Below are 12,561 nucleotides of genomic sequence, written 5' to 3' on the forward strand. Positions count from 1 at the left end.
CTGAGGCTCATAACTTTTTATGCGTGATTTTAAAACGAATGAGTCACAATAAATGAGAATTTCTAATGAGTTTGTCAGTATCAAAATTTCTTTTTTTTTCGGCTTGTTTTTTGAGAGAAGTCATTTTTTACTTACAGTTAATTAAAAAAAAACTTTCTCCACAAAGCGAGTTTTTGAAAGAAAAGTAAAGAGTTGCATTAAACCAAAAATGAGCAAAAATAGAATAAAAGAATCTTCCAAACGTACACCTAATACAAATCACCATCAATAAATAAATGAAACACAAAGCGAACAGAAATTACAATAAATAACTGAGTTGAACTCAAAACAAACATTAACATGAGTAAGGGTGACAACCCCCATGTCTTCTCAGAACTAGAACATAATTTGCACTTTACTGAAAAGACAAAATACAAATGACAGTGGATTATCAATTTAATATACATATATTGATATTTATTCCTTAGTCTTAATTTTTAATTTATTAAAGTAAAAAAAGTGAAAACATATTTTGTTTGTAGTAAAGTCCAAATTGTGATTGAATATGTTCGGGGAAATGATGAGCGTGGCGGGGCCAGTTGCACCTCTAGTTACTTTCGATTCTAAATAAGAGCTAAGAGCTCATATGGCACTTGTGACGAGGTCGGAATAGCCAAGAGCTAAGAGCTCGTATGGTATGTGCTCTAGCAAAATTCTAAGAATCAAAAATTGATTTAAAAGGAAAACCAGAGGCTTAATGCCGGTCGGGATTTAAAATAAGAGCTTTGAGGTAAAGGGGCCTTCTAAATATAAAAATTCATTAAGATCAGAACACCCACATGTAAGTAAAAAAACCTCATTTTTTCTAATTTTTCCTCTGCGTTCAGCCCCCGAGATGGTCGAATCGGGGAAAACGACTGTATCAAGTTACTTCGTGCAGGTCCCCGACACGCCTACCAATTTTCATCGTCCTAGCACGCCCAGAAGCACCGAACTCGCCAAAGCACAAGACCCCCCCCCCCTAAAGAGAGCGGATCCAGTCCGGTTGCGTCAATCACGCATCTATGACATTTGCATATTCTACCCACCAATTTTCATCGTGATCTCTCCACTCTAAGCATTTTCCAAGATTTCCAATTTCCCCTCCAGCTCCCCCCAATGTCACTAGATCTGGTCAGGATTCAAAATAAGAGTTCTAAGACATGAGTTCCTTCTAAATATCAAATTTCATTAAGATCCGGTCAACCGTTCTTAAGTTAAAAATATCTCAATTTTTCCAAATTAACGCCTCCCCCCCCCTCCAACTCCCTCAAAGAGAGCGGATTCAGTCCGGTTATGGCAATCACGTATCTAGGACTTATGCGTATTCTTCCTACCAAATTTCATCCCGATCTCTTCACTTTAAGCGTTTTCCAAGCTTTCCCGTTTCCCTCTCCAACTCCCCCAACATCACCAGATACCGTCGGGATTTAAAATAAGAGCTCTGAGACACGAGGTCCTTCTAAATATCAAATCAAACAGTTCGCGGTTTTGATACTAAAATTCGAAATCTTGATACTAAAAGATACATCCAAACAATTGTATTTTTATGCTGATTTTAAATATATAAGTTTCATCAAATTTAGTCTTTGTCATCAAAAGTTACGAGCCTGAGAAAATTTTCCTCATTTTGGAAAATAGGGGAAACACCCCCTAAAAGTCATAGAATCTTGACGAAAATCACATCATCGCATTCAGCGTATCAGAGAACCCTACTATAAAAATTTCAAGCTCCTATCTACAAAAATGTGGAACTTCGTATTTTTTCCCAGAAGACCGATCACGGGTGCATGTTTTTTTTTCCCAGGGGTCATCGTATCGACCGAGTGGTCCTAGAATGACGCAAGAGGGCTCATTCTAACGGAAATGAGAAGTTCTAGAGCCCTTTTTAAGTTACAGAAAAAAATTGGAGAGCACCTAGGCCCCCTCGCACGCTAATTTTTTTCCCAAAGTCAACGGATCAATATTTTGAGATAGCCGTTTTGTTCAGCATAGTGGAAAACCATAATAATTATGGTTTTGGGATGAATTAATCCCCCACAGTCCCCGGGGGAGGGGCTGTAAGTTACAAACTTTGACCAGTGTTTACACACAGTAATGGTTATTGGAAAGTATACAGACGTTTTTCAGGGTGATTATTTTGGTTTGGGGAGTTGAGGGGAGGGGGCTATGTGAGAGGATATTTCCTTGGAGGAAAATGTCATGGGGGAAGAGAAATTCAATGAAGGGGGCACACAATTTTCTAGCATTATTATAAAAAACAATGAAAAAATAAATATGAAAGTTTTTTCAAATGAAAGTAAGGAGCAGCATTAAAACTTAAAACGAACAGAGATTATTACGCATATGAGGGATTCATCTCCTCCTAAATACCTTGCTCTTTATGCTAAAGTATTTTTAGTAATTTCAACTATTTATTTTACGGACTTTCTGATTCAGGGGTCATTCTTAAAGAGTTGGGAAAAATTTAAACTTTAGAGTAAAGAGTGAGGTATTAACGAGGGAATAAACCCCTCATATAAATAATATAAATATAAGAATATAAAAGTTCGTTACATAAGTTAATTCTTAAGTTACTTATATTTTTTACTAATAAAACGTTCTTTTAAAATTAAAAATTCTAGTTGCCTTTTCAAGTAACCAAAAAATTGGAGGGCAACTAGATCTCCTCCCCCACCCCTTTTTTCTCAAAATCGTCTGATCAAAACTAAGAGAAAGCCATTTAGCCAAAAAAATGAATTAATATGCAAATTTCATTTTAATAATTTATGTGCGGAGAGCCAAAATCAAACATGCATTAATTCAAAACGTTCAAAAATTAATTTTAAAAACTAGTTTTTCAACTGAAAGTAAGGAGCGACATTAAAAATTAAAACGAACAGAAACTACTCCTTGTATGAAAGGGGCTCTTCCCATCTCAGCGCCCCACTCTTTACGCGAAAGTTTTTAACTGTTTAATAAAGTATGATTGAGAGAAAGTCAAACTTTAGCGTAAAGAGCGGGGCGTTGAGAAGGGAACAGCCCCTTTCATACAGGGAGTAGTTTCTGTTCGTTTTAAGTTTTAATGTCGCCCCTTAATTTCAGTTAAAAAAAACTAGTTTTTTTTTTAATTTAATTTCATCACATTCATACATTTTTTTTTCATACATTCGCCCAGAAGCACCGAACTCGCCAAAGCACTAGGAATCTCCCCGTCCCCTCCAAAGAGAGCTGATCTTTTCGAATTATGTCAATCACGTATCTAGAACTTGTGCTTATTCTTCCCATCAAGTTTCATTCCGATCTCTCCACTCTAAGCGTTTTCCAAGATTTCCGGTTTCCAGCATTTCTGTTTTCCCCCTCCAACTCCCTATGTCCCTGGATTCAATTTAAAAATTGAGCATCGAGACATAAGATCTTTCTATATATCAAGTTTCACTAAGATCCGATTACTCATTCGTAAGATAAAGATACCTCAATTTTCACGTTTACCGGTTCCCCCTCCAACTCCCCCAATGTCACCGGATCTGTTTGGAATTTAAAATAAGAGCTCTCAAGCACAAGAGATTCTATATATCCAATTTCATTAAGATTTGATCACCCGTTCGAAAGTCACATACCTCATTTTTTTCCGAATTACCCCCCGCCCCCAGCTCCCCCAAAGAGAGCGGATCCGGTCTGGTAATGTCAGTCCCGTATCTTTGACTTGTGATTATTCTTCCCACCAGGTTTCAACTTGATCTCTCCACTCTAAGCATTTTCCAAGATTTCACCCCCCTCACTCCTCCCAATGACACTGGATCCGTCGGATTTAAAATAAGAGATCTGAGTTACGAGGTTCTTCAAAATATTTAATTTCATTCATGAAGATCCGATCGCTCCTTCGTAAGTTAAAAATACCTCATTTTTTCTATTTTTTTAACTAACCTCCCCCCCCCCCCAACTCCCTCAAAGAGAGCGGATCCGTTCTAGATATGTCAATCACGTATCTAGGACTTGTGATTATTTTTCCCACCAAGTTTCATCCCGATCCCTCCGCTCTAGGGGTTTTCCAAGTTTTTAGGTTTCCCCCTCCAACTCCCCCCAATATCACCGGATCCAGTCGGGATTTAAATTAAAAGCTCTGAGACACGATATCCTTCTAAATATGAAATTTCATTAAGATCCGATAACTCGTTCGTAAGCTAAAAATACCTCATTTTTTCGAATTAATCCTCCCCCCACTTCCCCCTCCCCCCGATGGTCGAATTGGGGAAACTACTATTTCTAATTTAATCTGGCCTGGTCCCTGATACGCCAGCCAAATTTCATCGTACTAGCTTATCTAGAAGTGCCTGACTAGCAAAACAGGAATAGGCAGACGGACAGACAGACCGACAGAATTTGCGATCGCTATATGTCACTTGGTAAATACCAAGTGCCATAAAAAGGGCACTAGAACTTTCCAATCGATGAACCACTTTCGATGTTTTTACGGTGAATTTATAATGTCCTTATTTAAATGATAGTTTTTAACTTCACCAGAAACTAAACGTTCTTGCTCCTACTTACTTGTCAAACAAAAGTTTGGGACATACCAGAGTTCTTGCTTGTTCCTGTCGCTTCTAACTCAGTCCCACCTCCAATGGGCAGTTCCATGCGTTCACATGAGTAGTACACGAGGTTTGCCAAATAGAAGCATTAATAGTTTTATTGACTTCTAAGAAGTACGTGCCATATCCATTCCTGGTTGTTACCATAAAAAGAAGAAGAGAAAAGAAAAGAGGTCTGGTTTCAAAGGCTTGATCAGTTATTATTAGAGTAGTGGCCAAGAGTAGAAAATCACAAAAAGAGATGATAAATGTATGTCAGAATTCGTAGATTTAATTTCAGCAATAGCCTCCTGCTCTGACAGGAATTACACAGGCTTGTAAATAATCAGATCTCCATAAAAATGAAAACAGTAAATTTTATTTTGTTTTAAATCTTATTGTTCAAAATCGCAAAGTCCTACGGATTTTATTCTGAATAGAATTCTCAAGAAGGTTGGCGAAAATGGGACTGTGTTACCATATGAGATTAAAAGCTATTCCATATTAATTATGCAAATTACCCCAGATTGCTGGTAGACAATTCAAAGGAACGCAACCATGTTGCGCTCCTTTGAACTGGAGACATTCACAAATTATAATTATTTTTTTTGCTATCATGAGGCGGAACCACTAGCCTTTGCAGAGTCTCTATATCCAGACTTACCACGGCTAATACGTCTGACATTTTAATAGCAATGGATGGTATTTTTTCACAGATTCTCTGACAGTTCTTTGTACCAGGAATGACGATAGAGTGGTGTGAATGGTTAAACCAGCTGAAATACTAGGCAATTTATTGATTTTTGGACATTTCCGATGCTGCAAGTGATGACACTATTGTATTTTTGAAGTCCGCAGCTTAAAAAACTTCATTTATTTTTCAAATTTTGGTTCTGAATTTAAAACATACACTAACAAATAAACTGGCCATACTTTTACAACCGAGAAAATACGTTCAATTATTTCATATTGGTAGAAGTTTGTTATTTGGCCGTTCCCGATTGTAGACAACTAAGAAATGAATCATGGTAAATATTGACTTTCGCTAAATTCGTCGTCCTAGGAGATAATTCTATAACAATTGGGATAAATTTGTTTTTATTAATCTGTTTTTGCTAAGCCAATTAACCTAAGAAATAGTGATGTAAATACAAACCATTTCTTTCGGTCTTGGCCATAAAAAGGAGAAATTAATTAATCAAATTCATTAATCAAATGTGTGACAATGTTTCCATTTCTATATTAGAAGCTATCACTGGATAAGTATTAATACAAGTCGACGAAGAATTTAACGACAAAACATGACATTCTGTAGGCACTGACAAATAAAATTGGCTATTTACTTTTCTAGCTGAAAAACATTTGACAAAAGATGACCAGCATGACCAACTGAAATTAATTTGTGAAAGTAATCTTAGAAGAGGCAACAAAAAGGAGCAAGAGCAAATTAAGCTGCTTGTAGTTATAATTAAGATAAAGATACCAATTTTCCGATACACTAACACAGATGAATACATCATTACTAGACTTGGAGAGACTGTAGTCAATGCTGCAACAAAAATAGGAGGTCCAACTGCTTTGAAAACAGATTTTACAGATTTCTCATCAGAAGCTGACCAAGCAACAGAATAATGCAAAGTATAGTCCATAGAGAGACCAACAGCCAAGGAAATGCTAGCAGACTCTAGAACATTCAGCTCCCACCCCATTTTTATTAGCGTGGCGAAGGTGGTTGTTACAATAGTAAACGTAACTAATGCTGCACAAAAACTAACACTTATGTTTCGCGTACATAGAAGCAGTATACAAAAACAAATTACGAGAGTGGTGACAACAGAGATCATTGTTCCATGGCTAAGAGACAATTGGAGGTCATAAAACTCTAAATACGATACAAAAAACCCATTCAAGCTTGATGGTGCTGTTTGAATCTCATTAGTAAACCAATTTTCAACTTGATTATAGAAAGTGTCCATTTCAACAAATGAAGAGGTAAAGTTGTAGATACTCTCATATTCAATAATAAAAGCTACTAATTTCTTATCCTTTCTTCGAAATCTTGGTCCAGCGTGAATAAAACCCGTATTAAACATTGGTAGAATTGTCACTTTGGCACTTTCTGCTAAGCAAAAATCAAACACTTGAGGTAAATAAGGAAATGTAGAATTTTGACAACAAGGTGATCTATCTGTACCCGTAACCGGGTCCAAGCAAGGCCTTTCCATAAACGCTAATAAGGAATCCATAAAACAATTTTTGTAAATTTGAGTATTTGTTAAATCAGTAAAGTTCTGTCTTCTTAATTTGCGACAAAAATCAAGAACCCAAATTTGTACAGCCTCACTAGAAGCATTAAATTCTTCTTTTAATACTAAATTGCCGCTTGACAATGGGTCAAGAAAATTACCATTGTCAATCGGACTCACTCCAAATACGAACCGCAATGGCAACACAATAGTCTCTTCTTTAGAAACTCCAGCTAAGAACTTGGTTTTCAAGTCAGTATACCTCTCAAATGGATGATAATTTTCAAAAAGCTTAAAATCTTTTTCTGTTGGTAAAGTCAGCTTTGGATCATAAAAAACAAAATAAGCGCTAAGGACACTCAAACCTAAAAAAAAGATAATTAAACAATAGGAAAACAGATTAAAATACATAAAAAACACTGGCACTTGTAACTTTTGGAACAAAGTAAAAATATTTGGCACTTTAAACTTGGAAATCACTCGAGGACATTTTTCGATGACTGCAATTGTCGCTGGAAGCCAGGTTACTACAATGAAATAGTTGAAGAGTATCGCGGTTCCAGTGAAAACCCTAGTAAAAAAAAAAAAAATCGATTACAAACAAAAATATTCCATTTTGCACTTCTAAATCCCTTTTTTAACAATGCTGTAAGGTAGGTTGACACTTTTGGCAAAGACTGTTCCCTTGAAAGAGTCCACACGCGGGAATAAATCAACTTATCTTCATAGAATCCAGAGTACAATCTCAACATATCTGTTTTGAAGTTGCGTTACAAAACATGCAAGGGCAGACAATCCTAACAATCCAACATGTAAAAAATTTAAAGTATTGCCTTACTCCCAGAAGAACGGCTTTTATTTAAAAAAAAAAGCCTAACTTCCACCATCTTCACATATTATCCACACAAACAAGGCTAGCTTTCCACTCGAAAGCAGAAACAAGGTTTGATGAAACGAAAGCTTGGCTGCACAACTTCAGATACTCCTATCTGAAATAGGCTATATAACTCCACTTCACTTCGCACATCATAGGCTCTGGCTCGTGGACAAGCAAGAACCGTCCTTTCGGGTCCCAGGCAAGAGTTCTGCGGAGCTTTCCAAAATGTAATGTCATATTCATCAATCCGGCCTGAGGTCCACACTTTCCATAAAAACCGCACAGCTTAGACCCTTACCAATTTCCAGGAATAAGCTGAGATCGGCGGCATAAAAAAAAAAAAAAAAAAAAAAAACGGGACAAAACCAAAGTGTTGCTCTCGCAACACAATTGGCTTGTTCCTAGTACAGTTGGAGTTCGAAATATCTTAAGAACTTCCAATATTACGATGCAAATAGCACGGATACGCGAAACAGAATGACAAGTTAGGCTGTATCTGGTACAATTTGAGTTTGGTTATAAAATCTAGCAAAAATTAAATAATATATTTTTGTCAAATCTACATACGTCCTAGGTTCAAACAGCTATGATTAAATACAGGTAAAAAAGGTTATTTATTTAAAAGCAATTCTTACTTATGACCTATGGTTGAATTTACAAGGTTAAGATCTAATGACTATAGAGGAAATCTATAGTTATATATGGACCCAGGTAAAAAAAAAAACTTCAGAATTCAAAACTGAATATACAATATATAATACATAAGCTTTCTTGACCTGTGCCCATACATAACTTTAGATTTCCTCAATATTTCTTTTGTTCTTAACCATATAAATTCCAAGAAAAACGTTGCACAACGAGATCTCCGGTTATTTAAGTAGTTAAATTTCAGATGCATTATATAATGCGCATAAAGGCACATTTGGTGACTTCATGTTGGATTCCTACAATGGAAGCCAGGTCCGTCGACCACGGAAGAAACCGTGAGTACTAGTCAAACACGGTTATTTTTCATCCCTGAGCAGTATCTACTATATTATTGTCAAAATTCCTAGAAAAAAAATCAAGAAAAAAGAAAATGAATCATACCCGAACGCTTTGAGAGCAGTAACATCTGATAAATAAGACGCGAAGCAGGCAGCAGAAGTGGTTAGTGACGTTACAAACATAGACACCGCTGTTGTCCCTAAGGCCCTGGCAACAACTGCAGCTAAAGGACTTCCATCAAGCTGCAACTTAGCGCGCTGCCAATGATGAAAATAAACAAATGCATCATCTACTCCAATACCTAGAAAAAAACGTCTAAACTTTGGAAAAAATCTGGCGAACATCACATTATTTACGAACATATAAAACGAAATAACATGCCTAAAAACGCCATATAAAACGAGTTTACGAACCGACAAAAGATGGACCTATATCTCGAGAGAGCAGGTATGCATTTGCGATGAGGAGGATTCCGACTCACCCCGATTCTTCAAAAACTGTCTGGGTTCTAACAATTTTCTAAGTAATATCCTTATATTTTTCACATAATTCACCTGTTTTCACGTTTATTAATCTAGCCTCCATTCCACAACGCAACAGCCCTCCCAAATAAATCACAACTATTATCAGATATTTATTTTTTTTAGCGAATTTAATTTAAAAGACGAAAAAAAAAGATATTGTAATAATAGCCGTAAGACACAAAATAAATAAAACTACGCTAAACCACTTTTTTCGCTCTTTTTCGCTAAACCAGAATATCAATTTAAGGACTACCTTTGGTTGGGATAGGTAAACCACTTTTTCACATTTCTCCAAACACTGCAAGCTGAATCTCAAAGATTGAAAACATGTAAAGAAATTCCATTAGAAAGAATTGCTAAATCTTTTGTATAAGTGTTATGTTATGCCTAAAACAATATAAATACCTAAGACAAACGATCGTTTAAAACAAAACGATCGCTTGATCGTTTAGACCGGTAAACTGTGAAGCAGAAGTTCGAATTAAGCCAAGGACAAGAGAAAATCAAAATAAAAAACGAAGCATCAACTTAAATGTTTTATGTTGATGTTTTTCAATATTTTAATAGACAAATATATCAAAACCTTCTGTGCTTCTAATAGTGAAGCAGACCAAGAAATTTCGAATAGTCAGCCAAAACAAATTTGAACCTTAAAAATGAAGGTAAAAATGAAACAAACTACGGAAAAGTCAAAGAGTGCTTCGCATTGATTAACGGAAGAAAGGATTCATTAGATTTTTTGGGCACAATAATATTAAAAGTATTTTGACATGTATCTGATTTTTAATAATGTAACTTAGAGCGTAATTATTATTTTTATATAATATTTTTTGTTGTTGTTGCTAGAATCCAATATCAGAAGATAATTTAGACATAGAACAAGAGCTAAGAGCTCATATGGCACTATTCTACCCACCAAGTTTCATCCTGATCTCTCCACTCTAAGCGTTTTCGAATATTTCCAGTTTCCCCCTCCAACTCCCCCCAATGTCACCGGATCTGGTCGGGATTTAAAATAAGAGCTCTGAGACATGATTTCCTTCTAAATATCGAATTTCATTAAGACCCGATCACCGGTTTGTAAGTTAAAAATACCTCTATTTTTCAGATTTTTCCGAATTAACCACCCCGCCCCCCCACTCCCCCAGATTGTCGAATCGGGGAAACGACGATTTATAATTAAATTTGGTCTGGCCCCTGATACGCCTGCCAAATTGCATTGTCCTAGCTTATCTGGAAGTGCCTAAACTAGCAAAACCGGGACAGACAGACCGACAGAATTTGCGATCGCTCTATGTCACATGTTAAATACCAATTGCCATAAAAACAATAGGAAATATAGACCCCTTGCCTTTTGCCTTATGTATTGTTACGTAAAATACGATATTTACCTCCGTTAAAAGCTTTTTTTGTCTTTATTCTGTTTTATTGTATAGTGTTTGTGTGTTTCTTCTTATCTCTTCAATATTATTTGTTTAAACTAGATTTCTGTTTATTTTTTTCCCGCTGATAATGACTTCGGGGTATGAAGAAAAAATATTTTAACTGCTATTATTATTTGCGTAAATTTTTTCCCCTATTTTATTAAAACTTTTACTCGTTTAAAGAATATTCTCATTTTGTTTTCTTTCCAAATGGAATGAATGAATGAATTTATTTAGTGATTCGACTTACAAAAAGTATTTCACTTTCTATTCTAAAGCTAATCACTATGCTAAGCTAAGCGACAAAAAAAGCACTAAGCACTAAAGCTAAGCGACAAAAAAAAAGAAAAAGGAAAACATGAAAGCAACATAATTCATTTACCACACATAGATATAAAATACACGAAACATATTAATGAGTTCAAAATTCCATGATTCTAAAAATCTAGGCGACCAATTTTGTTAATAAAATTCATGAATAAACGACGTGCATCCTTCATATGCCACACCAAATTTAGATCAAATGGGAAGCTTACGCTATAAAAAGTTAAATTTACTTGTAATGAAAATCTAGCTCGTATGTACAAGGGACAATCGAAAATGACATGATCCATAGTTTCATCTTTACCACAGACACATAAAGGGGAATCGATTTTCTTGATTTTATATAAAATGAATTTAATCTAGAATGACATGTAATAACTTGTGTAAGCTTAAAAGATGGGGTTGTCTTTGCCGCTGCTTTAAAATCATTGACTGTTTTAAAAACGTGTTTTGTCCACGGTTTGGCTGCGATTTGGAAGGCTGAAAACCATCGAGATAAAATTATATCATGTAATTTTTTCCTATCAAAGTTAGTAAATTGGTCACTTATATTTTCACAACTCGTAAATAATAATAATACTTCTTCGTCTATAAAAACACTCGGCATATTTGACCTGAAACAAATGCCAGAATGCCAGTTTTCTTGACTAGGCCAATAATTTGGTCAACCTTTTTTAAAATATCTGCTCAAAGATACTTCAATTGCACGTTGATCGAGAGGAAGACATCCGGCGACAGCTGTCACTGTATCTGTTTTCGCAGATCGGAAACCTTTTGAAATGGCAATCATTGACATTCTTTGTGCGGATCTTAGTGCATTTTGAATAAATTTTTTCTTCACGGCTACTACCCATACAGGCGCGGCGTATAATATAGTGCTTTCAATGACACCTTCGATCCAAAATAACACCGAGGTACCCGACTTTTTCTTTAATTTCTACACGGGTATTCATAAACATTAGCGTTATATCTGGTACTTTATGTTTTCTTGTGAACAACAGCGCTTCTGTTTTATTTTCATCAAACTTAAGCTTATTATTGCCTGCCCATTCACAAAACCTCATAAATACTCCATTTGCCATATGAATGAGTTTCTGGGGAGTATCTGCAGAAATTGTAGCACAAATGTCATCAGCATAGGCCTGTACTGCACAATGTCTCCCGAAATTGACACGCAGTAGGTCATCTATAGTAATTAACTAAAGAAAAGGGGATAAAATACCTCCTTGAGGACAGGATTTTTCTAAAGACGTATTGAAAAAATCAGAACTATTACCATACATAGCACACCTATCGCTCAAATAACTTTCAATAATCTTAATCAACGATAAATCGTAACCTTTATCAACCAATTAATACAAAATTCCGGGGTGCCACGCGTTATCAAAAGCACCTTTAATATCAAAAAATAAACATAATGTGTAACGCTTTGATTTTTGATCATTTTCAACTATCGTTACCAGTTTATCTAAAGTGTCTATTGTTGATCTACTTTTAACAAATCCAAACTGTTCGTTTGATACCCATTCACTCTCAAGGTTTGTCTCAAAAACTCTATTCAATATTATTTTCTCTAAAATTTTTCCAAGGTGTCGTTTGATACCATCATCT

General features: G+C 35.6%; 1 protein-coding gene across 1 annotated transcript in view; it reads right to left on the reverse strand.

Moving 5' to 3' along the window:
• Positions 1-5,427: 5,427 nt before the first annotated feature.
• The window catches only part of LOC136034284 (protein dispatched homolog 1-like), a 15,555-nt gene continuing 8,421 nt past the window's right edge, over positions 5,428-12,561 (reverse strand). Inside the window, exons 2-3 of the mRNA XM_065715424.1 lie at positions 8,781-8,979; positions 5,428-7,385 (exon numbers count right to left, since the gene is read on the reverse strand). Of these exons, the coding sequence (XP_065571496.1) occupies positions 5,780-7,385; positions 8,781-8,979 (1,805 nt within the window). The 3' untranslated portion in view covers positions 5,428-5,779. The remainder of the gene's footprint in view (positions 7,386-8,780; positions 8,980-12,561) is intronic.

This window comes from Artemia franciscana, chromosome 13 (assembly GCF_032884065.1).
Source record: "Artemia franciscana chromosome 13, ASM3288406v1, whole genome shotgun sequence".
Classification (NCBI taxonomy): Eukaryota; Metazoa; Arthropoda; class Branchiopoda; order Anostraca; family Artemiidae; genus Artemia; species Artemia franciscana.